General features: G+C 53.4%; 3 protein-coding genes across 3 annotated transcripts in view; 2 read left to right on the top strand and 1 right to left on the bottom strand.

The window, feature by feature from the left end:
* The first annotated feature begins 87 nt into the window (after nt 1-87).
* Nucleotides 88-19,384, top strand: CERS1 (ceramide synthase 1). The gene is made up of 7 exons (XM_090290026.1): nt 88-418; nt 2,583-2,742; nt 6,678-6,858; nt 8,469-8,630; nt 9,158-9,305; nt 9,536-9,645; nt 19,320-19,384. Exons 1-7 carry the CDS (start codon nt 170-172, stop codon nt 19,360-19,362), a joined length of 1,053 nt encoding a protein of 350 aa, XP_090146152.1. The 5' UTR covers nt 88-169; the 3' UTR covers nt 19,363-19,384.
* Nucleotides 19,385-19,629: 245 nt separating this feature from the next.
* On the top strand, nt 19,630-21,363 carry GDF1 (growth differentiation factor 1). Its single transcript, XM_090290025.1, has 2 exons — nt 19,630-19,954; nt 20,531-21,363. The coding sequence occupies exons 1-2, from the start codon at nt 19,630-19,632 to the stop codon at nt 21,316-21,318; spliced, it is 1,113 nt and encodes a 370-aa protein (XP_090146151.1). The 3' UTR covers nt 21,319-21,363.
* Nucleotides 21,364-21,646: 283 nt separating this feature from the next.
* The window catches only part of UPF1 (UPF1 RNA helicase and ATPase), a 33,802-nt gene continuing 28,122 nt past the window's right edge, over nt 21,647-27,326 (bottom strand). The window contains exons 19-24 of the mRNA XM_090290024.1: nt 26,628-26,802; nt 26,220-26,301; nt 24,710-24,871; nt 24,407-24,624; nt 23,931-24,053; nt 21,647-23,358 (exon numbers count right to left, since the gene is read on the bottom strand). Coding sequence (XP_090146150.1) covers nt 23,934-24,053; nt 24,407-24,624; nt 24,710-24,871; nt 26,220-26,301; nt 26,628-26,802 — 757 coding nt within the window. The 3' untranslated portion in view covers nt 21,647-23,358; nt 23,931-23,933. The remainder of the gene's footprint in view (nt 23,359-23,930; nt 24,054-24,406; nt 24,625-24,709; nt 24,872-26,219; nt 26,302-26,627; nt 26,803-27,326) is intronic.

The following is a 27,326-nucleotide window of genomic DNA, read 5'->3' as shown; positions in this document are numbered from 1 at the left end:
ACGCCCGGGCCCAGCGTCCCCCGCCAAGGCGGAGCTTTCATCTGCCCCGCCCCCTCCGCCCCTAGGGCTTTGGCCCGCGCGCCCCAGGCCCAGCTGCGCTCGTGACGCCGGACGCGCGGCTTTGGTGCGGGCAGGCGCAGGCGGCGCAAACAGCTGGCGAGTGGGCTGCATGGCGGCGGCCGGGAGTACGGCGGGCCCCGTGGGGCCTGAGCCCATGCCGAGCTACACGCAGCTAGTGCAGCGCGGCTGGGGCAGCGCGGTGGCAGCGGCGCAGGGCTGTGTGGACTGCGGCTGGGGGCTGGCGCGCCGCGGCCTGGCCGAACACGCGCACCTAGCGCTTCCTGAGCTGCTGCTGCTGGCGCTCGGCGCTCTCGGCTGGACCGCGCTGCGCTCAGCGGCCACCACGCGCCTCTTTCGGGTCAGTGCGGCAAGGGGTCAGACGTGGGAGCCCCGGGCTGGAGGACCCTGGGCCGCCGCGCGCCCCTTTCTGCTTTGCGGGCTGGGTTACTGAACGTGGGGGAACCTCGGGCTGTAAGAGCTCCGGACGCGGGGTCCTGGGCTGCCATGGCTGTGTGCCCCTTTCTGTCAGTGCGGGGTGGGGGTGGGGATGGATCCGGGGATGTAACCGTGCCGGGGGAAACCCGCGACGTGGGGACCCTAACACGGATGGGGTGTTCTTGATGGGGCAACCGGAGCACGACCCATTCCGTTCAGTGCAGAACAGCCAGGGAGGGCTCGCGCACAAGGAGGAATGGGCCACGGAGTCCGAGCTGAAGCAGGGTCCGGGGTCTGCGCGGCGAGCAGGGCTCGCTTGTCTGCTGTTACTGGGTAGGGGCTGGAGCTGCTTGGTCGCGGCCCCGCGCCTGGCTGGAGTCCGAGCCCATCTCTAGGAAAGCAAAGGCCTGGGCTCACCCGCCACGCTGGTGGTCACAGCCTCGGGGAGATGGCAGGATCTGGGTCTTGGAAGCTGGACTGTGCTGCCTCCAAGGGGCCCAGAGGGAAATGCCCAGTTTCCAATGAGCCTGGGTAGGCCGCCGTCCCAGCTGGAGAGTGACCATGGGGGTGACATTGGCGCCTGGCCTCCCTGCCATCCTTGGGGAGGGGTCTCCTGTGGGAGCTGCTGCAAAGGTGTTTTTGGTTCCCTAGCTTGGCTGCAACTCCCCCGTGGACCAGCTGGAGTCACTCCGCCCCGGTCTGGCTGGAGGTGGCAGGGGTACAGGGACAGCGCCCAGCGCCAACAAAGGAGCCTTTCTCTGCTGGCCAGGAAGAGGCTGAGCTCTTGTTAAGTCGGGATAGGGTGTTGTCTGGCTGCCATTGTCCCCATCCCCATCCCCACACCACCCACGTGGGGAAGAGACCCAGCCTCTCACCCCACTTAGGGAGGGGGAGGCAGGTATGACAAGGTCCCCTCCATAGTTAGCCCTAGACCCAATTAAGCTTTATTGCTCCCCCACCTTCCCAATTTACATCTGGAAGGTTGGAGGTCCAGTAGGGCAAGCGCCAGTGCTCAGGAGGGGTATGTGGTCGCTCTGGGACTACCAGGGCAGAGGGGGCTAGAGCCCGATCTCCTGGGATTCCAAAAGTGATGGTGGACATAACCTTGCTGTCCCCGCTCAGCTCCCTCAAACGTGGGAGGGAGCCCCCTCTACCCTGGTAGTCCCAGAGCGACCACATACCCCTCCTGAGCACTCACCCTTCCCAAGAGTAGGTGGAGGGGCAGCACCATTCTCAAGCGCTCATCTTCTTGGCAGGAGCCTGGTTGCCAGGGGTTACTGGAGCTGGCTCTGGCTGTCTCCGTGGCAACTGGAGGTGCTCCAGCCCCCTCAGCCTCGGGGATGGGGCGGGGCCTGGCCCAGCAGCTCTGGAACCCTGCCCCACCCAGGACCCCAGAGTCAGATTTCTCTGCAGCTCACTAATGCATGTCCCACATCCCTCATGTCTTCCCTGATGTTCCCTAAGATCACCCCATCTCACTGTGCCATCCATTCCCTGCTTCATTATATCTTTTATAGAAGATAATGTCCCCATGTCCTCCCCCAAATACCCACTCCACCTTACCCCAACACCTTGTTCCTCTCTACTCTCCCCAGACTCCTCCTCTGAGGCACCCTTTCCCTCATATTTCTCTCCCATGAGAATCAGTTGGGATTCCAGTTCCCCAAGTTCCTCCAGATGCCCCCATGTTCTCTTTACCTGTTCACCCCCACAGACAGCCCCCTCCATGTGTTTTTTTGAATCCCTTCCTTGTTATACCCCCTGCTCCCGGTGACCCCCCAAGCTCCTTGCAGACCTCATTGACCTCCCTTGCTTTATGTGATATGTCTCCCTCCTGGCCCTCATAGCCTGCCTTCACATTTCCCTCAGGTCCCCCCCTCACTCCCCTCTACACACCTCGGCCAGACAGCTGGGTACTAAGTTTAGCCCTTGGCAGGCACACATGGGCTCTGGTTACTCCAGGCGGCTGTGGGTACCGGGATGCCCCTCCCCAACACTGCCCAGCTCAGGGAATCCCTGGGCCTTAGTCTTCTTACCCTGGAGGAGCGGCTCCCAGCTCTGATGGGCACCCACCTTCTCACCCACAGCCCCTGGCCAAGCGGTGCCGCCTCCAGCCTAGAGATGCTGCCAAGATGCCTGAGAGCGCCTGGAAGTTCCTCTTCTATGTGGGCGCCTGGAGCTACAGTGCCTACCTGCTCTTTGGCACCGACTACCCCTTCTTTCACGACCCACCCTCTGTCTTCTATGGTAGGGTCCTGATGGTGTGCAGGGTGCTTCTGCTCTAACAGCTGAGGAGAAGGATACATGAGTGAGACACCTCTCATCAGCCATCCCTCCTGGATGTCTGCCCCAGACAAGGCTGATCAAGGGACCCTGGGGACAGGAAAGGGGGCACCTGGCCCTCTTAGGGCTCAGGGAGGTGTTCTAGAGGAGGTGACTCCTGGCGTGGGCCCAGGTGCGTGCTCCAGGTGTCAGGAACAGCACATACAAAGACCCTGGGGCATGCACAAGTTTGGTGCATGAGAACAAGAGGAGGGTGGCAGAAGTTTGAGCATTATTCTAAACGGAATGGTTTGTGGCTGTCATGTGGAGACAGCAAAGTCTTGGGTGAAGATGGTAGCAGGGCCCCTGTGAGAGGGGGGGAGGGACCAATGTGGTTTGGACCAGCTTGGCTAAGAGATAAAGATGGCGAGACGTGGCTGTGTCCATGGATTGGGTTAGATGTGGGGGTCGTCAGGGCCTGAGGTCTGGGTGGGATGGGCAGGAGGTTGACTGCGGGATCCTCTATCACCACCAGGCAGGCCAGTGTAGAAAACTTGACCTGTGATGGGGGTCAGGCTTCTCTGTTCCTGTGCTGACCATCCAGGCTGTGTATCATGAACGTGCTTTCTGCTGTGTGATGTAAACGGCCTGAGAGGGCTCCTGGTGGTACTGCTAGAAGGCTGGGAATGGAGCTCCTGCATTGCAGGGTCCTGGTAACGAGCACTGGGGTTGCTGGGCACCCATCTGTCTTCATGGGACTGCTGTTCACGTGGCCATTTTCCTGTGTGCATTTCCCACGTGGTAAATTTCAAGAGGAGAGGTTTTAACTGGTATTCAATTTTCCTTTATGCAAATGAACCATGATTGAATTCTTAAAATTTAAGGCATGGAGTTGCCTCTGGCTACTTATAAATTATGCTGATAGCATGCTTGCAGGTTAGCTGTTTCTTGTTTGTTTGTTTTAAAGATTTTATTTATTTTTAGAGAGGGGAAGGAAGAGAGAAAGAGAGGGAGAGAAACATCAGTGTGTGGTTGCCTCTCATGAGCCCCCAACTGGGGACCTGGCCTGCCACCCAGGCATGTGCCCGGACTGGGACTAAAACCAGTGACCCTTTGGTTTTCAGGCCAGTGCTCAATCTACTGAGCCACACCAGCCAGGGCTCTTTTTTGTTTGTTTGTTTCAATCCTTACCTGAGGGTATGTTTTTTATTGATTTGAGAGAAAGAGAGAAATATCAGGCAGTTGCCTCCTGTACATGCTCCAATCGGGGATCAAACCCACAACCTTTTGGTGTATGGAACAATGCTCCAACCAACTGAGCCACCTGGCCAGGGCAGTTAGCTGCTTCTCTGCATACTCAATTATTGAGTACCAACTGTGTACCAGGCTGTGAGCAGCTCAGAGAAAACTCCCCAACGGACAGTGAAGTACAAAATCTGTTAACAGCAATAAGTCCTGTTGAGAAAACTTTAGGGGGGAAAGGGAGGAGTATGGGATGTCTGTGAGGAGGGGGGCGTTTTCTGCACCAGTTGAGGATGGCCCCACCAAAGGTGACTTTTGAATGGGACCTGGAGGAGCCTGAAGCAGACAGGAAACATTCCTGGTGGATCAGGAACAAAGAGAAGCTCTCCTGGCCAGGGTGCGGGGTGAGGGGGGTGGGTGTGCCGTGAGGGTATTTACCATGGGTCTGTGAGCAGAGGAGGGGGCCTAGGACAGGAACTGAACACGAGGGGCCTCCAGCCAGGACAGGGCTGAACAGAGGAGAGTGGTTGATTTGAGAAATGGTTTGAAGGCAGAGCTATTGCTGCCAAACTAGAGGTGAGTGTGAGAGAGGAGGGTGGGGATCACACCAGGATCTGGGGCCCCTCAGTGAGATGAGCCAGGAGCAGCAGGTCTCAGGGAGACCAGGAGCCTGATATTGGAGGTGGGGGAAGGGGATGAGAAAGAGGTGATATGGAGCATTCAGAGCAACAGGTGGCACATGTGCGGAAAGGAGGCTGGAGGTCCATGGACAGAGCCCGGCCCTCCAATGAAGTCTGGATGGTGAAGTATATGCCCTCCTCTTCCCCAACCTCAGATCTGGGCCCGGGGCTGGAGGGGGATGTGGATGCTCACCCACTCTTAAGTCTCACTCGTGTGATAGATGGAAAATTTGGTATCCCGTTTCCACAGTGGGCTCTGTACACCAAGATACTCAGTACGCCTGCCTTCGAAAGAGATACAGAGGCATCTAGCAGCCGTGCGTTATCTGTGGCGGGGAAGCCTCCACCAACAGCAGCATTTCCACCAGCTGAGGACAGAACTCAGGGTGGCGGGCAGGGGGTTGGGGGGGCACTCCACTAGAAGTGTGGTTTTGCTATCCTCCTTTGAGAAGCCTCTGGACATGTTAAAGTGGGGGGAGATTAGATCTGATCCGTGGGGAGTTTTGCATTTTTTTTACTAGGTAAAATGTTCATAACTTAAAATTAACCGTTTTAGCCAGACACAAAAAGACAAATACTGTGAGTCCACTTCCAGGGGTCCCTAGAGGAGTCAGACTGGTAGAGACAGAAAGTGGAATCATAAGGACGGGGACTGGGGGAGTGGGATTGGGGAGTGGGTGTTTTAAAAGGACAAAGTTTCAGTTCTACAACATGAAAAGAGTTCTGGAGAGAAGTGATGGGGATGGTTACCCAACAATGTGAATGTACCTAATGCTACTGAACTTTAAAATAATAAGGTTAAAGTTTATGTGACCATTAGTTTCTGGTTTCTTTCCCTGAGCACCATGTTTTCTAGGCTCATGCACATCGTAGCGTGTGCTGGTACCTTTTGTGTGGCTCATATTCCACTGTGTGGATGCACCACATTTTGTTAATCCTTCATCTGTTGAGGGTTGTCTCTATTTTTTGGCTACTGTGACTATTGCTGCTGTGGACGTGCATGCACAAGTGCCTGTTTGAGTCCCTGTTTTCAGTTCCCTAAGCACACACCTAGGAGTGGAATTGCTGGGTCATGGGGTCTGTGTATTCACAGCCTTTGAGCCCACCATGGGGAGAATGGGCAGTTGGGAACACACTCAGAAGCCAGGAGGAGCTGGGGCAGTGTTCAGTGCCTGGTGGGCGGGGTGAAGGGGGCAGAGAGCAGCAGCAGGGTGGCGGAGCTGGGGAAGTGAACCAAGACCTGGACTGAAGAGGGGCCCCCAGGTAGGGGTCTGAGTGGATTTTGGTTGCAGGAAGGGTCATAGCACAGGTGAAGGGCTGTCGTGAGGCAGGTGCACAAGTGGAGTCTAGGAAACAGCCCCAGGGGTCATGAGGGTCTAGCTCCAGGTCACTGTGGCAAGGGTGGGGCAGAGAAGGAGTGGCCAGTGAGCAGAGAGTTCCAGGTCAATGGGCAGAGCCCTCAGCCATGGTAATTGGTCGAGAAGAGAGGTGGTGGGAGAGCAGGCAGGTCACTGTTGTCAAGAAGGGGCAAGACCTGAGTGAAGGTGGGCACAAGTGCCAGGAGTGGAGGAGGGGGCCAGGGCCCACCTGACGAGAGCCTGTGTTCCTGAGCATCGGCAGTGTTATCTCCACTTCAGCTGCTCTGCCAACACCATGAGTGGGCAGCAGCCTCCACCCACTTGGAAATTTGCTGGGGGAGAGGATGGGGGTGGTGCCTGGAACAGGGGTGTACCAGCTGTCTGGAGAATGCAAATGCCTGAAAATTAGAGAAGACAGGAAGGGCAATCAGGGCAGGGATAGGAGCACCTTTTATTCTAAGAGATAATGTCTATTCATAAAAAAAATAACAGATAGGAAAACAGTGGCCATTACACGTACAGAGACACGTGGCCAGTCCTGGCACAGGGAGGACTCATACCTGGCTTGAGAGCATGTGTGTTCACTCGGGGGTTCCAGATGCCTTGCAGGTCCCTGACAACATTGTCCGGCTCTTCCCAGACTGGACACCAGGCATGGTGGTGCCACGGGACATCGCAGCTGCCTATCTGCTGCAGGGAAGCTTCTACGGCCATTCCATCTATGCCACGCTGTACATGGATGCCTGGCGCAAAGACTCGGTGGTCATGCTTGTCCACCACGTGGTCACCCTGGTCCTCATTGTTTCCTCCTATGCCTTCCGGTAAGTGCAGGCGTGCAGAGGGCACTGCATGGGCAAGGGTAGGAGGCTGGCACAGGGCAGCAGCTAATGTCTCAGGGGAGGGGGCATCAGGGTGTCCATGGGGGAGGGTTCCAGAGAGATTCCAGAGGGTTGGGGTGATAAGGGTGCAGGGAGCCCCCACTCCATCTATCCTCATCCATCCCCCTCCAACTCCACCCAGATGGCACCCTTGGCCGGGTCACATAGCAAGTGTTTCCTGAACACCTGCCACGTGGCAAGTGCTGCTAGGAGCACAGCCATGAGCACAGCAGACAAACGCTGGTGTTCTGGAACCCACACGTGGTCACTGAGCCTGTCCCAACCATGACCTGCTGGTGGTTTTAAAATTCCACCCAACTTCAACAGCAAAAGGAGTGAAAATATCTTGCCTTTGTTATATCTATTACATGTTGAAATGCCAGTATTTTGGATATACTGAGTTAATAGAATATATTATTTTAATTTCCTTCTCTCTTTTTAACATGACTGATAGAAAATCTAAAATGAGCTATGCACTTGTGTTCTGTTCCTATTGGACCAGCTGCTCTCGCGGCGCTGTCCAGTACAGTAGCCACTGGCCACAAGTGGCTATTTCAACTTTAATTAAGCTTAAATAAGGTCACATTCTGTTCCTCAGCCACTCCACCCTTATTTCAGCTGCTCAGTGGTCACATCTGGCTGGCAGCTCCCATACTGCATAATGCAGGTTTAGAACATTCCTTTTGTTCTAGAAAATTCTATCAGCACTACTCTAGAATATAAAATCAGATGATAACACCCCCCAAAAAAGAAAAAGAAAAGAAAGAAAAAGAATTAACAATTTGTTTGAAGGTATTAACTATGGAGAAAAATCAAGTCAGAAGATAAAGACTGCAGGGGTGGTGAGGTTTAGGTGGGGTTGTCTGGGGTGATAGGTGAGCAAGAACTGAAGAGGTGAAGGAAGGCTCTTCAAACCCTGGGAGGTGCATGTTAGGTACTGGAAACAGCATGTGCAAAGGACTTAGAATAAGAAGGCTAAGTAGAGACAGACACATGGTGAGAGACCCATGGCCCCCTCCAGGCTGAATTCAGGACCCTTGGCTCAAGCAGCAGTGAAGGGAACACTGAGGAGGGACAGGGGTATGGCTTTCAGGCTTCTTTAGATACTAGTAGGGACGCTGTGTTTCCTAGGCATCTGCAGCCCACAGCAAAGTTCAGGTTAATCGTATAGACCTGGGAACGTCAGCAAGTTTATGGGGGATCGTACACAGAACAGCCCTGGCCTGGAGGGTTAGGGGTCATGGAGGCCCAGAGATCACAGAGATGAGGAAAGATTAGAGAAGAAACTTTCAGGAAGGCTTCTGCGTCACTTGGGGATGGGGAGATGGGAATAGGGAGGGCCCAGGGGTGGGGCTGCCACCAGGTGGGTACAGTCTGGGGGCTGCTGCTGACCTGGCCCTGTAGGGGGATGGACAGGGCAGGTGGGCCAAGGCAAGTGGCTCTGAAAGGCAGGAAAGGTGTGGCGAAGGGGCCTGTCTTGGGGGCCTCAGTGCAGGGTTTTGGACCCACTGTGACTGCCCTTCTCTCCTCTCCTACCCCGCTTCCCTGTCCAGGTACCACAATGTGGGCATTCTGGTGCTCTTCCTGCATGACATCAGCGACGTGCAGCTGGAGTTCACCAAGCTCAATGTTTATTTCAAGTCCCGTGGAGGGTCCCACCATCCTCTGCACGCCTTGGCTGCGGACCTAGGCTGCCTCAGCTTCAGCCTCAGCTGGTGAGCAAGCGGGGGAAAGACGGGGGGGCGGGGCTTGTGGAAAGGGGCAATCCTGGGGGGAAGGGGGTTGGCTTATGAGAATGGGCGGGGCCAGGTGGGGAAGGGCAGGGCCAGGCAGGGAAGGAGGTGGGCTTGGTGGAAGGGGCGGAGCCAGGCAGGGACAGAGTTGAGCCTGGTAGGAGAGTTTGGGGCCTGGGTGAGACCGGGTGGGGCTATGCAGGGAAGAAGGCAGGCCTGGTGGGAGGGGTGGTGCCACTCGGGGAAGGAGTGGGGCCTGGTGAGGTGGGAGGGGCCTGGCAGGGAAGGGGAGGAGATGAATGGAGTAGGGAAGGAGGAGGTTGGGCAGTAAAGCCAGAGCAGGAATGGAGATAAATGGGCAGGGGCACATGAGGATGGGGCAACCAGACAAGGATGTGTGGGGATGACCAGGGACAGATAGATGAGGCCAGATGGCACTGGACAGGGACTAGGTGGGTCGCCCTCCCTCTCTTGCCCACAGCCTCCTGACCTGTTCCTCCTCACCACAGGTTCTGGTTCCGCCTCTACTGGTTCCCACTCAAGGTCCTGTATGCCACGTGTCACTGCAGCCTGCGCTCCGTGCCTGACATTCCCTTCTATTTTTTCTTCAACGCTCTCCTGCTGCTTCTCACTCTCATGAATCTTTACTGGTTCCTGGTGAGTCAGCCTCCCACAGCTCCTTGCTCACCTGCTTCAGTCCTGTCCGGGTACCCTGTCCCAGGGAAGTGGTCCAGATGCAGACCCTTCTCAGATGCAGGCCTCGGGAGGGGCATATTAGACAACAGGAAGAGTACATACAAAGGGCCTGTGGCAGGAATGCATGGCCATCAGGAGGGCAGCACGGCACGGGAAGGCTCTTTTCTCACCTGTGCCTTCCCCTCCCACAGTACATCGTGGCTTTTGCTGCCAAGGTGCTGACAGGCCAGGTACGGGAGCTGAAGGATGTGCGGGAATATGATGCAGCAGAGGCCCCGAGCCCCAAGCCCAGCAAAGCTGAGTGAGTGTGGAGGGGCTGCCGCCCCGGGTTCGTTCCTTTAGCTGCATCTGTCAGTCTGAGTGTGCACTGTGGGCGGGCCCTGGAGACACAGCAGCGGATGAAGCCATAGCGGACGCTGCCACCGGAGCCTAACGTCCAAAACAAAGACTGTAGTAAAGGCGTTTATGATGTAGTGACGGAGTCAGATGCTGTAAGGACAGATGTCAAGGAGGCGGTAGTGGGGTCGGGGTTGGGCAGAGTGGTGAGGGGCAAGAATCGGCGTGCTGTCCGTGGTCAGTGAGGGCCAAGCCAAGTGGCTGGTGTGCTAGGCGTGGCCAGAACAGGCCAGTGAGGGCCCTGTGGGTGGTGAGGAGCAGCTGCTGAGCAGGCAGTAGAGGTGGGGAGGAGGGGATGGCATGGGTGGTTGAGAGAGCCCATGTTCTGTGTGTGCTAATGCTCTCTGACCCCCTGACCACCCAAGCAGGAGATGGGGCTGGGAGCTGGGGGCTCAGATCCAGCCTGGCCCAGGTGGAAGCCCTAGGAAAGGAAAGAAAAAGAAGCCTCATCAGGCATCCTGGAGGCAGGGCACCAGGGGCTTGCGGGCCCTGGGATGGGAGCCCAATAGTGTCTGAAGCCCCTGCCTGCAGGGGTCCCAGGAGTAAACAGAGGCAGGTTTGGGTGATAAGCAGGGTCCAGGGTGTGCAGTGCCCCAGAGGCAGCCTGAGGGGTGTTTGAGTAAGTGAGAGGTCAGGTTGCTGGCCAAGCGGACCTCCCATTTGGGCTCTGGGAATGGTGGTTGTGCGGAATCAGTGATCTCACAGCTCATTGTGGTGGGCCAGGATGGGTGGTATGGAGGATGAGAGGAGCATAGGTTTTAAAACCTCCATGAAAGAGGAGAAGGGAAGCAGAACTGGGGCAGAGTTGAATCAAGGGAGAGCTCTCAAGGTCTGTTGAAATAAAGAGAAGTGCTTTGTACCCACCTGCCAACATGGGACTGCAGGCAGGGTGTGCTTAGGCCAAAACGCCAACACCCGAGGTAGGGAGGGATCAGACGGGGAACGGAAATCATAAACACAAGAGGGCTAGGCAGTAAGTGAAGTTCCCTCGGTGGTCAGATCACAACACTGAAATAAAGAAATCAAAGATGACCCAAAACTTCTGGCTCGAGCTGCCATTTACCAGAATGAGAGTCAGGCAGGGCTCTGTGCCAGTGGGGGGAGGGTGTGGGATATGTGTCTGCTTTGGGGGTGTTTGGTCATCAGTTTTCGGGGATCATGAGTCAGGAATACTGCTGAGAAATCAGTGAGGTTTAGCAAGAAGTCTGACCCTCAGAGGTGTCCAGAAACAGCAGTGGCTAAGGTAACCCCAGGGACAGGGAGGAGAAGCACCTGCCTGCCAGATCTAAAAATCTGAAAGCTTTTCCTGCTGTCGAACAGTAAACTTCTGGTGGAGAGTCCTTATGAATACAAAGCCCTACCCCTGGCCCCACCCGGGGCTGCCTCCTGCTCTGTTTCCCAGAGTGGCCAGAATGTGGGTTGAGGGCCTGGTACCTCCACCAGCATGCCCACTAGGATGGCAGAGTGTGAACACAAAGGTGTGACAGGGTGTACCAGGGGACATGCTGCCATGAATCTACCCCATGGGCGCCACCAGCAAAACTCAATTCCCAAAGGATGGCTAGCTAGTGTTAGCACAGTTGGGTATAAAGATGGGGTGGTTAGGATGCCTCAAAACCTCCGGGTCGTAGAAAACAAGGAGATGGCAAGGATTGAGTGCAGTGTGGGATCCTGGACCAGAAAAACGGACAGCCACAGAAAAACGGGTAAAATCCACTCATGCCTGCTGTTTAGTTTGTAGCAGTGTGTCCAGCATTGGTTGCTTATCGGGACAGATATACTGTAGAGATGTAAGATAGTAACATCCGGGAAGCCTGTGAGAGCCACACTGGAGCTGTCTGTACTATCTCTGCAATGGTTCTGCAAACCTAAAATTATTCTAAAATAAAGTTTATTTTAAAAATAAAAGGCATGAGTGACCATCAAAAAAAACATTGGATGTTATGTTACTTTCCTGGGGCTGCTGTAACCAGGAAGCACAGACTGGGTGACCTAAAACTACAGACATTTATTCTCTCACAGTCTGGAGGCCAGAAGTCTGAAATCAAGTTGTCAGCAGGCCCACTTCCTCTGGAGGCTTTGGGACAGGCTCCTGCCCTCCCCTTGCAGTTTCTGGGGCTCCAGGTGTTCCTTGGCTGTGGCTACATCACTGATCTCTGCCTCTTTCTTCACATGGCCTTCTCTTCTCTCTGACTTTTTTGTCTTAAATTCCTTCATTTAATTATATCTGCAAAGACTTTTTCTAAATAAAGTCACATTCACAGTTTCCAGAGATGTGAACCTCTTTTCAGAGACCACCATTCAATCTACTAAAGCTGTTAAGGCTCAGATTAGATTCAGCTGAAGAAAAAAATCAGTAAATCAAAAGCTGTGAAGAAATTACCCAGAATGCAGCAAAAACAGATGGAAACTATGGCAGCTTGAATTCTAAGCATGACCTGGTCTAGCCGAATTCTAATAGGAGACAGGTGAGCAGAGACAATATGAGAAGTGAGAAGACATAATGCTGAGAATTTTCCAGAAAGTGGCAAGACATCAGTCATAAGCAGGATGAATAAAAAGGCATCCATGCCCCCGGCACATCATAGTGAAAATATGAAACAGCCACAGAAAAGCAGAAATGACCTATGAAACAATGACAGGCTAATAGCAGCAAAGAACATTGGATGACTGTGGAGTAAAGTATCACCTCAATTGCTAAAATGAAGTAATAAATAAGAGGGAGAGAACCATTGATATGAGAGAGAAACATTGATCGGAGGTTTCCCATACATGCCCTGATCGGGGACCGAACCCACCACCCACACATGTGCCCTGACCAGGAATCGATCAAACCAGCGATCTTTTGCTTTGCAGAACAATACCCAGCCAACTAAGCCACACCAGTCAGGGCTGAATAAACATTTTAAATGCCTAATTTGAGAAATATAAAAGAATCAGAGTTAAAATATTAAATGTCGAAACAGGATTGGGTGCTTTGCATTTTGCAAGAGGGTGGGGATTACCTTTAGGCTGTATCAGGCATTTATGTTAACACTACCAGGGTTAACAAAAAACAGGTACAAAATAAATGCAGCCCTGGCTGGTGTGGCTCAGTGGATTGAATGCTGACCTGTGAATCAAAGGGTTGCCAGTTCGATTCCCAGTTAGAGCACATGCCTGGGTTGCAGGTCAGGTCCCCAGTTGGGGGCACGCGAGAGGCAACCACACATTGATGTTTCTCTTCTTTCCTTCTTCCCTTCCCCTCTCTCTAAAAATAAATAAATAAAATCTTTTAAATAAATAAATAAAATGCAAAATGGAAGGTTAGAAAAGGCAGCATAAGTAATGCAAAATAAGAGGATAGAATTTCAAATATTAGGCCTTCAAAGAAACATACATGGGTAATAATGACAGTTAAGAAACTGGCCTTATTTTTTTTTAAATCTACCTCTGTACTTTAAAAGTTAAAAGACTACAACTCTAAGGTATGTAAAAGTTGCAAGTGATAAAGGGCAGGAAGAGAAATTCAGGAGTCATTCTTTTTTTCCTCCATAAATTTTCATGTATTGATTTGAGAGAGAGAAGCATTGACTTGTTGCTCCACCCATTTATGCATATTTATTGGTTGATTCTTGTACATGCCCTGACTGGAGATAGAACCCGCAAACTTGGCATATCAGGCTGGCACTCCAGCCAACTGGGCCACCCAGCCAGGGCTCAAGTGTAATTCTTGATCTAGAATGTTCCACATGACGCAGTCCTGAACCTCCGGGTGATGGAACTATGAGAGGTACAGTTCATGCTTTATGCGCCTCACCCAGCAAATCAGAAGAAGGGTGAACAGATTTTTTAAAATATATATTTTATTTATTTATTTTTAGAGAGGGGAAGGGAGGGAGGAAGAGAGGAAAAGAAACATCAATATGTGGTTGCCTCTTGCACACCCCCAACTGGGGACCTGGCCCGCAACCCAGGCATATGCCCTGACTGGGAATCAAACCAGCAACCCTTTGGTTCGCAGGCCAGCAGTCAATCCACTGAGCCACACTGGCCAGGGCCAGATAATCTTTTTTTAAAAACACAGAACGTTTTTCAGAATTGACCATAGCAAGCCATAGGAATAACTCAATTGCTCAAAACCAGGATTGCACAGACCATATAGATGAGAATTAAGTTAGGTTTGAAAACAGTAAGAAAATGACAACTGAGAACTACTTTGAAGAATTCAGGAGAAAGAAACCATATGGCAATCAAGTAGCACCAACCCCTTTTCCCAGCCCTGTCTTCACTCCTGTTTCTTTCCTCTGTTCTCTCTTCTGACCACCCCCTCACAACAACTGGACCATTAGTCATCTGGTAGACCATCTTCCTGGACTGATTCAGCCCTCTGGATTGCCCCCCATGCCCTGATCATGACCTGGCACCTTGGTCTTAAGCTCATAATCCTCTCGGGCTTCTGGGACCGCCATCCACCCAGGGGCCTTCACCCTGTTCTGGTTCTGCTGACCCACCTAAAGACACATTGCTGCTTTGTACATGCAGTTTCCCAACACTGCCCCCAACTGTGTCTAAAGATTTGTGACCCGCATGTCTAGCTCACAACAAAGCGCCAACATGGGCCAGAGAGTCTTCAGTGATGCCCACACAGTGCCGGCATGCCTGCTTGTCCTTGATTCTCTCTCCTCCTCAACTGTCAACTGCCAACTGTCACCATCATCCCCTTCCCCAACGACCTGCCTTCTGTGTCCCCAAGAAGAAAGGCGTGAGACATCCACCCTCACACTGGCTGGCTGCTTCAGTGGATGGTCCATCTCCCTCTAAGGCCACCCTCCAGAGCCAGGGACATCTACCCTCTTGCCTGCTCAGGACATTCTGATCAAGGAGAGACACCCTCTTTCTCCACCCTTCTTTCTCTGCCTTAACGGCTGCACCCCTCCACTCTTGAACCCACCCCACTCCTGGGTCCTCCTCCTGCTACTCCTGAGACCACTCCTGTTTGGCTCCACTGAGGCCTTCTTAGTGCTAAACCTGGGGTCACCTCCCCTTCTTTGTCTTTATAAAAGCTTTCTTGAAACAGAATTCACATACCATACAGGTCACCCATTTACTGTGTATAATGTTTTTAGTCCATTCACAGAGATGTGCAGCCATTACCACAGTTTTAGAATATTTTCATCACCCCCAAAAGAAATCTTGAACGAAACCCAGTACCCCCTTAAACATCCGCCAGTCTGCTCCCCACTTCTTGATGTTCTTCTCCCCACTTCCTGGTGCTTCCTGCTCAGTCTCCAGACTCCCTGCCTCCCGGGGCACTTTCACTTAATCCACCCCAACTTCCAAGTTTCTCTCCCAGCTCCCAGGGCTCCTGAGCGCTATTCTGTCTCCAGCAGCTGCTTGACATTCTAAGTAGCACATCATTCTTCTAAAATATCCCAAATCAACACCTATCCCCACTGCACACTACCTCTCCTGAACATTTGTCCATCACAGTTGGTGGCAACTCAGGGGGAAACCCATGGGAAATCCCAGGAAGCTCCCTGCCCCCCGACCCCATTCTCCAGGAAACATCCAGAACCCATCCAAGTTACTGGCTGCCCTCACCTTCTACCTCCTTCCTCCCTCCCCTGATTCCTTCCCCATAGTGGTGCACTGAAGCTGAAAAGTATATCTAGAGAGGCCAACCGCCCCCCACCGAAAAAATGCTAACATTGTTTATGAAGGAGGAGAGTTATTTGGAAATTTGTGCATAAAACAATTCAGAGTCACCAGGAAAGCTCTGATAAAAAAGAAACGGGGGACACTTCCCACCAAGATGGAGGCCTAGACAGACATGCTGAATCTCCCTTCACAGCTAGAAGGAATACAACTACCTCAGAACTAGAGACAACCAGAAGCCCCAGAAAACCAAGCTTCATGGAAGTCCAACAAACAAAGAAATAAAGAAGAAATACTCATCCAGACAGGTAGGAAGGGCGGAGCCGGGGCAGAGAGGGTGAGGTGTGGTGGTGGCAGCTGCAGCAGCAGCAGCAGGCCAGCGGAAAGTGCAGTCAAACAGTTAAAAAGTTGAGAGGGACACCTGGGAAGCACTCCGAGCACCAGACCAGATTGCACAGCTCACAGTGCCAGCACCAGGAATAATAAAGCCTCATTGCTTCTGACTGTGCAAACCCGTGGGGGTTGGGGCGGAGGAAGAAACTGCTGGTCTCTCAGTAGAGTCCGCTTGTTTAAAGGGCCCCCACGGTCCTAGAACATCCACAGACCCACCCACTCTGTGAACGACGGCCAGGGCAACAGCTGGAGAGACGCCAGTCCCATATGGAAGTGGAAGAAGTGCCTGTAAAAAGGTCAAGTGCTAAGCAAGCGGCATTGTTCCCTCTCAGACCCCTCCCCCCATGCACATGGCCACAACGTGGTGAAACCGGTCACCCTGTACTGATGAATACCTAAGGCTCTGCCCCTTACAATGTAACGGGAGTAACAGCTCTGCCTAAGACACAGAGGCAAACACAGGAGCCTGTCAAGATGAGGAGACAGAGAAGTATGGCCCAAAAGGGGGAACGGATCAAGGTTCATGATGAGAAGATAGCCAACCTAACAGACTCAGAGTTCAAAACACTGGTGATAAAGACAGAGGTTTGACAGATATGCTTGAGTACAGCAAACGCATAAGGGAAGAAGTGAAGGCTATGCTAAATGAAACAAAGGAAAATACACACGAAACCAATGGTGAAGGGAAGGAAACTGGGGTTCAATTCAATGATTTGGAATATAAGAAAGAAAAAAAGTCAACCAATACAAAATGAGGAAACAAGAATTGAAAAAAATGAGAGGCTTAGAACCTCTGGGACAACTTTAAACTTGCCAGCATTAGAATCATAGGAGTGCCAGGAGAAGAGGAAGAGCAAGAAATTGGAAGCTTATGTGGAAAAATAATGAAGGAAAACTTCCCAAATTTGGTGAAGGAAATAGACATACAAGTCCAGGAAGCACAGAGAGTCCCAAAGAAGCTAGACCCAAAGAAGGCCACACCAAGACACATCATAATTAGAATGCCAAAGCTTAAAGATAGAGAATCTTAAAAGCAGAGAGTTACCTAGAAAGGGTTGTCTATAAGGCTATCAGCTGACTTCTCAAAAGAAATTTTGTTGGCAAGAAGTATTCAAAGTGATGAAAAGTAAGGACCTACAACCAAGACTACTCAATCCAGCAAAGCTATCATTTAGAATGGAAGGGCAGATAAAGTGCTTCCCAGACAAGGGGAAGGTAAAGGAGTTCATCATCACCCAACCATTATTATATGAATTGTTAAAGGGGTTTATTTAAGAAAAGGATAAAAAGTATCAACATTAAAATGATAACAAACTCACAACTATCAATAACTGAATCTAAAAAATAAAAACAAAAACAAACTAAGCAAACAACTAGAACAGAAATAGAATCATAGGTATGGGGATCATTTGGAGGGTTATCAGCTGGGAGGGGGAAGGGGAAGAAATGGGGAAATGGTGCAGGGATTAAGAAGCACAATCAGTTGGTACAAAATAGGGGAAAGTTAAGAATAATATAGGAAAGGGTGAAACCAAAGAATTTATATGCACGACCCATGAACATGAACTAAGGGGGGGGGTGGGATTTCTGGAGGGAAGGGGGCTACTGGGAAGAGGGGAGCAAAGGGAAAAGAAATTGGGACAACTGTAACAACATAATAAAATATACTTAAAAAAGAAAAAAGAAAAAAGGCATGGGGGCAGAGGTACTGATCCCTGAAGGCATTCAACTTACTATAAAAGTTTATAGGAATTAGCCCTGGCTGGTGTGGCTCAGTTAGTTGGGCATTGTTGCATGGACCAAATGTTGCGGGTTCGATTCCCGGTCAGGGCACATGCTTGGGTTGCGGTTCGTCCCCAGTTGGGGTATGGGGGTGTGGTCAAAGTGCAGGAATGCATACAAGAGGCTACCAGTCGATGTTTCTCTCTCACATTGAAATTTGTCCCTCTCTTTCTCCTTTCCTTCCTTCTCTCTAAAATCAGTAAGTACATCCTTGTGTGAGGATTTTTTATTAAGTACAGGAATTAAAACTGTAGGAACAGAGCTGATTCATCACATTTGAGCAAACAATAAAGGTCACAAGGACAGAAGGAAGGACTTTTGGAACATGGTGGGAACACTTGGTGACTCCTGGTGACCATCTGGAGATTATCTTCCATCAGCCCTCAGGGCAAACTCCGATGGATCAAAGATGTCACAGAAGTGGAAGACATGAACTCCAACCAGAGCCAGAATTGGGACACTATGTCTGTCATCTAGCAATTGAACTATGTATAAGAAAAGTCCAAAAGCCAAGAACTTCCTCCCTCTCTTTGTCTAAAGAATCAATGGGCAAAGCCAGAAGACAGTGAATGCATGGAGGTCTGTGTAGGGCTTATCTCTAACCTCACAGATAAAAGGCTCCTGCTGGTTCAGTGAGAGAAAGAGCAGTGACCCACAGGAAAAGCAGCAAGAATAGGATTAGTGTGCTCCCAGGAAGGGGCAGCCAGCCTGAGGACAAACTAAAGTGGCCCAGACCACGTTCTCTAGGCAAGTCTACAGTGTCTGCTGATGTCCATAAGACTGCACTCAGGAGTGGCTAGGGGTTTTTTACACTCTCCGATGTCTAGATCATGAGAATGTATTTCTAGCTCAAAAAACTCAATACATTTGTATGTAAACTAGACTGTAGAACTCACTTCTACAGACCAGTAGACCATGTGCAAAGGCATAAAGAGTTCCTGTAAGTGGGAACAGGAGTGGCCAACGGCCACGATATTAGGCTGCACTGAGATGCCATCTGGGCACCAGCCGGCTGGTTCAACAGGATGAACTCTGAGCTTTCGCACAGGTGGTGAGGATCAGGGGCCAGTCAGGTGGGCCTTGGCGCACCACCGAGGCACAGGTCCCCTCCCCATCAGAACCTCAGAGACCTGCAGGGAAAGTGGAATTTGTGGAGAGGAACAGCGTGCACAGGCAAGATCTCAAAGTGTCACATTTTTGAAAAATCTAAGACACCTTTATAGAAATTTGAAATATGCAAACCAGGCATATTGTTTAGAAGTTACGGGCCTTTCTCTGAGATCTTAAGCTGGACACTTAGTATATTGATTAGAGTTTTAAAATATCAAGTAGCTTGTTTTAAAAACATGGGCTGAAAGTAAGGGATGCAGCAATGTAGACAGGCAGTAGATGGAGAATGACAGGCAGGGAAGCCTGTCTTGGTGGGGCTGGAAGCCATCCAGGGCCACTACAGCAGGCAGGGCTGCCCTGGAGGGTGGCAGGGGCCCCTGGCCAGTTCTGCATTTGTGGAGGGGTTAAGGATAAAAAGTGCAGGCGTTAACCCAGGTTGAGGCGGTGGGGTTGTGTCAGGCAGAGGTGGGAAGGTGGCATTTGCTCTCCAGTGGCTGCCAGGGGCCTAGAGTAAGAGGGAAAAGGGGAAGGGAGGGTTCAGTTGTGGGGAGATAAGGAGCTAGGCTGAAAAAAGGGATGTGGACAGCAAGGCCGGCGGGACTGGGTACAGAAGGCATGGGGTCCCTAGGCTAACCTGGGCCGGGTTCTGGCCCACAGGAAGACGCTGAAGAACGGTTTGGTGAAGGACAGGTGCTTTTGAATCCTTCGAATCCCGCCCGCCCCCAGTACCCAGCCCCGCCCAACCTTGCGCCATGGGATGGCTCCGCGGCCTCTCCTGACCCCGACCTGTTCAGCTCCTCCTCTCCTGGGCCCTGACCACTCCTGGGACCCTTACCCCGCAACCCCGAAACCCCGCCCCGGGATCGGTTTCTGCTGGGCTTCAGGACCGCGGCCACGCCCCCTGGGACCCTGACCCTGCTCAGCCCCGGACCCCTGAGCGCGCATCTGGTTGCTGCCTGTGAGGACGATGCCACTGTTGCTTCGCTGTCCCGGCCACCGCGTTCTTCTCCTCCTCCTGGCCCTGCTGCTGCCCTTGCCGCCTCCAGTCCGCGCCCCCTCGGCTCCGGGCCCTGCCGCCGCTCTGCTCCAGGCTCTCGGGCTACGTGACGTGCCTCAAGGCTCCCCCAAGTCCCGGCCGGTACCCCCCATCATGTGGCGCCTGTTCCGCCGCCGGGACCCCCAAGAGGCCAGGGTCAGCCCACGAGGGACGCCCTGGGGGACCACCCTACGACGGTGCCACGTGGAGGAGCTGGGGGTCGCTGGAAACATCGTGCGTCACATCCTGGATCGAGGTGAGTGGGTAGACTGAACTGACCCCCCTCAGCCCACCATGAGCTTCCAGCGCCCGAGGGTCCCTACCCACCAGTGCAGCCAGCCCAGGAGCAAACTGGGCCCCTGTACTCCATTCCTCCTCCCTGTGGACACCTGTGGGGACCAGGGTGAGTGGCCACCAGGCTGGGCTGCCTTGCACCCGGCAAAGGCCCTTGCTTGCAGCTGAAGCCCTGCCCCCACTCTCCCCGACTCCTGCTGCTTCACACAATTTGAAGCTTTGCTGCAGATGACACCTCGCCCCAGCATCGCTTCCCCAGGCGTTCGCTCATCTCTGCCCCCTGCCTGTGTTCTCCACCCACACAGGCAAGCCGCACTGCATTGGGCAGTCTCTTCCTTGTGATTCCCCCCACACGCAGTCCATCCCAACCCCCCTTCACACCATTTGACGCCTTATAACAGATGGTGCGTCCTCAAGTCTCAGACGCTCCCCTTCCCCCTATCTCCCCAACCGAAAACCCCTCCCGCGCAGGCAGGCACCGCGCAGGGGTTCGGGTGGAGGACTCAGTGCGAACCGAGCCCTCTTCCGACCTCCGTAGGTGCAAGCACACGGCTACCGGAGCCCTCTGCCCCAGGGCAGTGCCCAAAGTGGACAGTCGTCTTCGATCTGTCGGCTGTGGAACCCGCAGAACATCCGAGCCGAGCCCGTCTGGAGTTGCGTTTCACGGCAGAGGAAGCGGCGGCGGGGACGGAGAGAGGCTGGGAGTTGAGTGTGGCGCAGGCGGCCGAGGGCACGGGTGTGGGTCCAGTGCTGCTCCGCCAGGCTGTGGTCTCCCTGGGGACGCCAGTGCGCTCCGAGCTGCTGGGCACCGCCTGGACCCACAACACCTCAGTGCCACACAGCCTCCACCTGGTGCTGATGCTGCGCCACCGGGCCACCGGCGCCTGCGTGCGGCTGGCCGAGGCCTCGCTGTTGCTAGTGACTGTCGATACGCGCCTGTGCCATCCCCTAGCCCGGTCGCGGCGCGAGGCCGAGCCCACGGTGGGTGGTGGCCTAGCGGGTTCGTGTCGAGCGCGGCGGCTCTATGTAAGCTTCCGTGAGGTGGGCTGGCACCGCTGGGTCATCGCGCCACGTGGCTTCCTGGCCAACTACTGCCAGGGACAGTGCTCCCTGCCCGCCACACTGCCTGGGCCCGGTGGGCCGCCCGCGCTCAATCACGCTGTGCTGCGCGCGCTGATGCATTCGGCGGCTCCCGGTGCTGTCGGCCTCCCCTGCTGTGTGCCCGCGCGTCTGTCACCTATCTCCGTGCTCTTCTTTGACAACAGCGACAACGTGGTCTTGCGGCACTACGAGGACATGGTGGTGGACGAGTGCGGCTGCCGCTGACGGAGCTGGCATCAGCGGGAACACAATAAACATTGGGTGGTTTGAGCTGCGCGTCTTTGGGTCTTGTCACGTGGAGGTAGGGAAGACTGCATCCAATGGAGGTCAGGCTGGTGGGGGCAGCTGGGGGGGAGGTTCCTAAAGTGGAGCCCTCTGCACTTCTAGAGCACCATATCCAGGTGGCTCCACATCCAGGGGGTCCCTGGGAGTCCTGCCCACCCCTCCCATCTAGATCCAGCCCTTCTCAGCTTTGCCCTGGAGGCAGCAGACCCCAGACCAAGTGCTCTCCCACCCCTTGCAGCTTACCCCGCCCCCCCGTGACACACACAAGTTGTTTCAACATTTTATTGGTGACAAAAGAGCTTAAAACAAATTGACCAAAAATTAGAAGTGACATTGCCTTGGTACAGATGCTCTCTGATTTGGAAAACTCAAAGTAACTGCTGCTAGAAAGTGAACAAAGCCAACAGCAAAGAGCGAGGTAGAGCACTCCAAGGAAGGAACAGGGCAGTGGGCAGGCACACAGGGTCACAGCCAAAGCCTAACCAAGCCCAATGCCTCTACCAAAAAGGGACCAGAAGCCCTACCAATGGGAAAAAGAGGGCCTACCAGAAGGAAGGTGCCTGTGTCCCCCCATCTCTTTGTGTACCAGATGGCAGCTGGAGGCTTTGGAATAAGGGCCAGTGTCAGGTGCATGGGGAAGGGATGCTAGGGCTCATGGTCACTAAGACCTGAGTAGGCAGAAAACAGTCCCCAACTTGATGGTCACCAAGGAGACTTAACACCTACCCCCTGAGGGGTCCTTTCCCAACTACAAGAATTTCCACAACGCAGACCCAGGTTGATGTCCATCTGTACAGCTGAAGCGACAAATTCCTCCAAGCACCTTCAGCACAGGATCAACTTATTTCTGAAACTTCTCCCAAATAAAGTAGAAACCGACCCAACTCATTGAAGCTATGCCCACAGATAGAAGGGCTACAAATCTGGGAGTGGGGTGGAGAATATGGGGCCCAAGGCCCTTGGCTTCTCTGATGGCTGCAGGGGCTGAGGGTGCCACCCTAGAGAAGGATCCTCTTAGCTGATGTCTTTCGCCAAATCCTCAGGAAGGACACTGGGGAAGAAAACACCTGGCGAGGAACCACCACCTTCCCGCCCTCTGGTCTCACAGCTAATTTTGCCAGGGCCCTTCAGGGACGGCATCCGCTGCGTGTGAGAAGTGCCTTGCTTCTCAAGAGTCCAGCGGAGCAGGTGGGCCCAGGTGACACTCCAGTCACCGCCCTGACGCACAGGGAGAAGCTGCTGGAAACTAAACTGAAAATAAAAGTCTTCCTCTCCATGATCACGTCACAGGTGTTCATCCTAACCTTGTGTGGCTCTTTTAAACTTCGTTTCTGGAAGCTTCTTGCATCTCCCAGGTCCACCACTAAGATTTGAGAGACAAACTCAGTATATATTTCAGTACTCCTTTAAAACTCTTTAAAAAACAAACGGAAACCCCCAAACACCGTATTTTCTTTAAATGAAAACCTTCTTAGAACACAGGCAGCATGACTGCAATGTCTCAGACGGCACGGATGGAACCCGCGCCTTGGTGGGGCTCTCCAAGCACAGCTTTAAGGAGCCTGCTCAGCACAGAAATTCGAGTTGTTCCTGATAAAATGTAGTCCCCTTTCAATAAAACAGAAAAAAGAAAGAACAGAGGAAAGGGCTACTCTGAGATGAGGGTCTTCCTCCCTCCACCTGGTCGAAGACCCAGGTGTAGACACGGCGAGCTGGGCCTCCTTGGCGAGCGGGCTGCAGGGCTCTCGGGCGGGCCGGCCCCACCTCCGCTCTCCCTCTGTCTCCTCGCCGCGGTGCCAGCAGTGGGCACTCACTATCTCGGGCTGCTCTCCCTCAGGTGTTCCTCTCCCCTCTCCTGTTGCTCACAGTGGTGCTTCAGTTTTAGCAGTGGAAAACAGGTATCCATTTATTTTTATTTTTTATTACCCAGAATAAGATGCTGATGGACTAAGCCACATAGCTTAGCTCTTCTGCCGCCACCTGCAGAGAGGGAGGGCATGAGACTGTCAGAGAAAGTGGGAGCCCAGCCCCGCCTGGAAGGCAAGGGGCTTTCTCCTGGCTTCCACTTTGCAACTATGGTCCCACCTGTGAAATGTGACCTCAGGTGCTGGACAGTGCTCACCAGTGACTTCCCAACCAGAGAGAGAAGGCAGCCAGGAGCTAAGGCTCGAGCCTGTGCGTTAACAGTGGCACACCTCCCAGCAGCACCAGCACCCAGCCAGATAGGAACTGCAAGGCACGGCTCTTGCTGGCACCTAGAGACGCCTCTTGCAGAAGTTCCTTGTGCACCTAGCGCCGGAACCCGTCACCCTCACAAGCTGCCACTCAGAGTAAGGGGTGCATCTTCCTTCCTGCCTGCCCAGGAGGGTATGGGCCTTCTCAGGACTTTTAGGACTCTCAGGGGAGGACATGACACAGGGAGAGGTGCAGGGACCTGAACTGACAGGTCACAGGATGACCTGGCTCCTCGGGGACGTGAGACTCCCACCACATTTCCTGAGTTTTCCTGCAAGTCCAGGTCCTGGTGAAGCCCTCCTCTGGGATTGGCTTGCCTTCTAGTACTGGGACAGCCCCGTCACTCCACCGTGCTGGTATGCCCGTTCCCCCTGGTACGTGGAGTCTTGCGACAGCGCCACATCAATCTGAGACTTAAACTCATCACCAAGGTAGCTGTCCTGAAAGACACAGTTGGGAAGATGAGCAGCCAGAGAACTAGCTCACGTTCTTGCAGCCTTGAGAACCAGCTGCGTGTCCTGTCCCTCCCCAGCCCAGAGAAGGGAAAAAGTGGTCCTTGAGCCTCAGTAGCAGAAAGTGCACACTGGCTACCTCACCATTGGGATAGGTGACCCAGGCCTATATGTGAAGAGGCAGTGTTGTTGATGGGATGTTCTAGACCCACAGTCAAATTGCTGAAAGCAGTCACGAAGGAGGCCATCCTGACCCCTGAGTCCTTGGGGAGTGTTGGGAAGGGCTGGCCTAACTTTTCTGCAGGTTAGTTATCGTGTCAGTCTCGGTGCAGCCAGCTCACCTGGGACAGCTCAGGCTGGGAGAGGCCAGGCTGGCTCATCTGGGAGGGTTGGCTCATGGAGATGTAGCCCTGTGTGAGGGCACCCTGAGAGAAGGGCTGCGATGCCACATCCTGGCTGGCCTGGCTGCTGGGCAGGTTCGTCTGACTGGGCCCAGGAAGCCCAAAGCGGTTCTTCTGGCGTCCACCACGACCAGTCTTACCTTTTGGGGTGCCCCGGCCTGAAAGACAGCGTCCAGCGTTCCTTGCAGGAGGTCTGAGCCTCACAGACAAGCAAGAGTGCCCAAGGGCCTGGTGCTTGCTCACCTGCAGCTGGCCCATTAGCCTGTCCAAAGTACCCTGGGGGCGGCATGGGTGGCATGACCAGGTTGAAGGGGATGGGAATGTTCATGGCGGCTACGTGGCTGGGGCCAGCGCTGATCATACCGAGCTGGTCGTGGGTCTGGAAGTACATGTTCGAGGGTCGGCCTGCAAAACGGTGGATGGCGAGTTCCCCACTGTGTACAGGTAAGTCTGCTGCCCGCCCCCAGTCAGCTACTCTGCCCACAATGGAATGGCCGTCCCATCCTGTCTGTGCTCTGTCTGTGGTTCTTGGGATGTCCCCACAGCAGAGCCACCTGCTGCAGACTCTGTCAATCCCCTTTCAAGCTGCTGGGGGATGGTGCCTGGGAAACCATCTTTTCACCCAGGGGATTCTGAGAACCACGACTATAGGAACACAAAAAACAGAACTACATACAGTACTTCAAATAAAAAGTCCTTTTTGTGCCAAATTACATGTTCATACCACACACACTACACACACTAAAAAGCAGAGTACCTAAGCTCCACAGACCAGTGGATCCACTGATGTCAAAGCTCCCTGGATCCAGGACCTGAGAGCATGGCCTTCCGAGTTGGCCCCTGAGGACTCATGGAAGGAGCATGGGCCTTGAACATCCTTAGCTACACAGCGTTTTGCAGGATGTGGTCATGAGATGTTTTTGTTAGAGAACATGATCCCCAGTGGCCCCAGGGAATATGGGATCAAAGGGGGCTGCCAAGATAACATATGAGGGGAGGAGCTGGGGTACACTGCCCTCAAGATGGGACAGTGAGCCCTGGCCAGGTAGCTCAGTTGGTTAGAGCATCTTCCCAATACACCAAGGTTGTGGGTTTGATCCATCAGGGCACATATAAGAATAAACCAATGAATGCATAAATAAGTGAAACAACACACTGATGTTCCTCAAATCAAAAAAAAAAAAAAAAAAAAAACAAGGACAGTAAGCACATGAGGGTAAAAAAGCAGGCAGGTGACACTGAACTGAGTCTCTGGGCATGGTGGTCACCCTCTGTGGGTGGGGAAGGGTCCAAGCAGGCAAGGGCCTGGGGGATGAATGGGAACCATCTACGACTGGCTCAGCAGGAGGAGGTGTTCCAGGGTAGTGGGGGTCAGACTCAGCCTTAGGACATAACAGAGACTCCACACAGCAGACTAGAACATGCACCCAACTCAGTTCTGACAGAGCAAGTGGAGGCTTTAGGAAGGAGGCAAAACTGAAGAGGCTGGAGGCCACCTGGAGGAACTGCAAGTGTGACTTCCCATTGAAAAAGGGAGCACAGGGCAGATGGGGTGGAGTCCCAGGGTCAACAGGCAGAGCTGTGTTATTTAAAAACATCTTGTTTTTAGAAGCTGCCGAAGACCAACTCTTTGATCTCAAACAAGGGAAGCTAAGAAGGAACTGCTGTCAGGCAGGTTTCTGTGGACAAAAACAGCGCTGGCGTGGGAAGGGTCAACATCCCCAATGCGAGTCGTTTCCCATAGAGGACTTACCCTGGCTGCTCCGGTCATAGACTGATCCCGGGATGATGGCCTCCCGGGCGTCATACATGGCGGTAGTCATGAAGCGAGCTCCCTGCAAAGGGTTTGGGTAAGTGTGGAATGCCACCCTTCTCTAAACGACCCAGCCTCTAATGCTCAACATTCCATCTTTGGCTTCAGGTCAAGCAGCACTGGACCCCCAGCCTGTGTCTGACTCCTAGATGCCCCTGAGATTTAGAATCCCATACTTCCCCAGCTCTCAAGGCACTGGTGTGGGGGCTAGCACACACTGCTCCTCTTCTCACTGACATGTGCACACTTGCCAGAGGCCAAATCGGCATCACTCACTGCCAGGTGCTAGAATGTGGGTTTGGGGGGGAAAAGGGGTCCCGGCCCTCCCTCCCATTGGCCTGGGCTCACAGGATTGATGGTGTTGACCAGCTTCCGGGGCTTGCTGAACTGCATGAGGCTTTCTCGCAGGTTGTTCAGGGGCCCCTCCACCAGCACCTTCTGTTCCTTGTAGTAATTCAGCAGGTGGTTCCACAGTGGCTGCTTGGAGAGGGCCTTGGGGTTGCCCACAATAATGACCCCATATCTAAAAGGTGTGGGTGCAAAGAGCGTGGTGCTTAGGACCGCATGGCAAGCAAACATGCCGAACAGTCTGAGGCCCAACAAATTCAAAATCCGAGTCCAAAGTCCCTGGGGGCCACCCTCTGCCTCCCTGCCCAGAAGCCTGACCTGCCTATGACGACTGGCACTGGAGCCCACCCTGCAAGTTGTTGACACTGCACTCAATTTATTTGGGGGTAGATTTCTAAGGCCTCAGACAACAAAACACCCCTGTGGGCATGTTAGCTCAGGGATTAGTTTCCTTGTTGCATCGTCAAGTCAGCTTCCTGAGCTGCCACAGAGACCCTAAAAGGAAGGGGACGTAACTTCATGCCCAAGCCTGGGCCTAGTTTCTGTGGACATTCACCCTCAACCAGCTATATCAGGGAAATGCCCCCATGCTGGCCACCTAACAAGAATATACCAAAGGGAGTAACCACGAAAGCCAAGTGCCCTGGGTGGGGAATGAACTGACATGGGAACGTGAGTCTAGCCTCAGGCTGGCACAGG

Source organism: Furipterus horrens, unplaced genomic scaffold (genome assembly GCF_987537825.1).
Source record: "Furipterus horrens unplaced genomic scaffold, mFurHor1.1.pri manual_scaffold_10, whole genome shotgun sequence".
NCBI lineage: Eukaryota > Metazoa > Chordata > Mammalia > Chiroptera > Furipteridae > Furipterus > Furipterus horrens.
This window is presented reverse-complemented; position numbering and strand designations above follow the sequence as displayed.

Bases quoted from the DNA above. Each gene is read 5' to 3' on its own strand.
- CERS1 (XM_090290026.1), top strand. From the start codon at position 170: ATGGCGGCGGCCGGGAGTACGGCGGGCCCCGTGGGGCCTGAGCCCATG. The intron at 8,631-9,157 runs GTGAGCAAGCGG...TCCTCACCACAG, and splicing joins CTCAGCTTCAGCCTCAGCTG to GTTCTGGTTCCGCCTCTACT. The intron at 9,306-9,535 runs GTGAGTCAGCCT...CCCCTCCCACAG, and splicing joins TGAATCTTTACTGGTTCCTG to TACATCGTGGCTTTTGCTGC.
- GDF1 (XM_090290025.1), top strand. From the start codon at position 19,630: ATGCCACTGTTGCTTCGCTGTCCCGGCCACCGCGTTCTTCTCCTCCTC. The intron at 19,955-20,530 runs GTGAGTGGGTAG...CGACCTCCGTAG, and splicing joins GCGTCACATCCTGGATCGAG to GTGCAAGCACACGGCTACCG.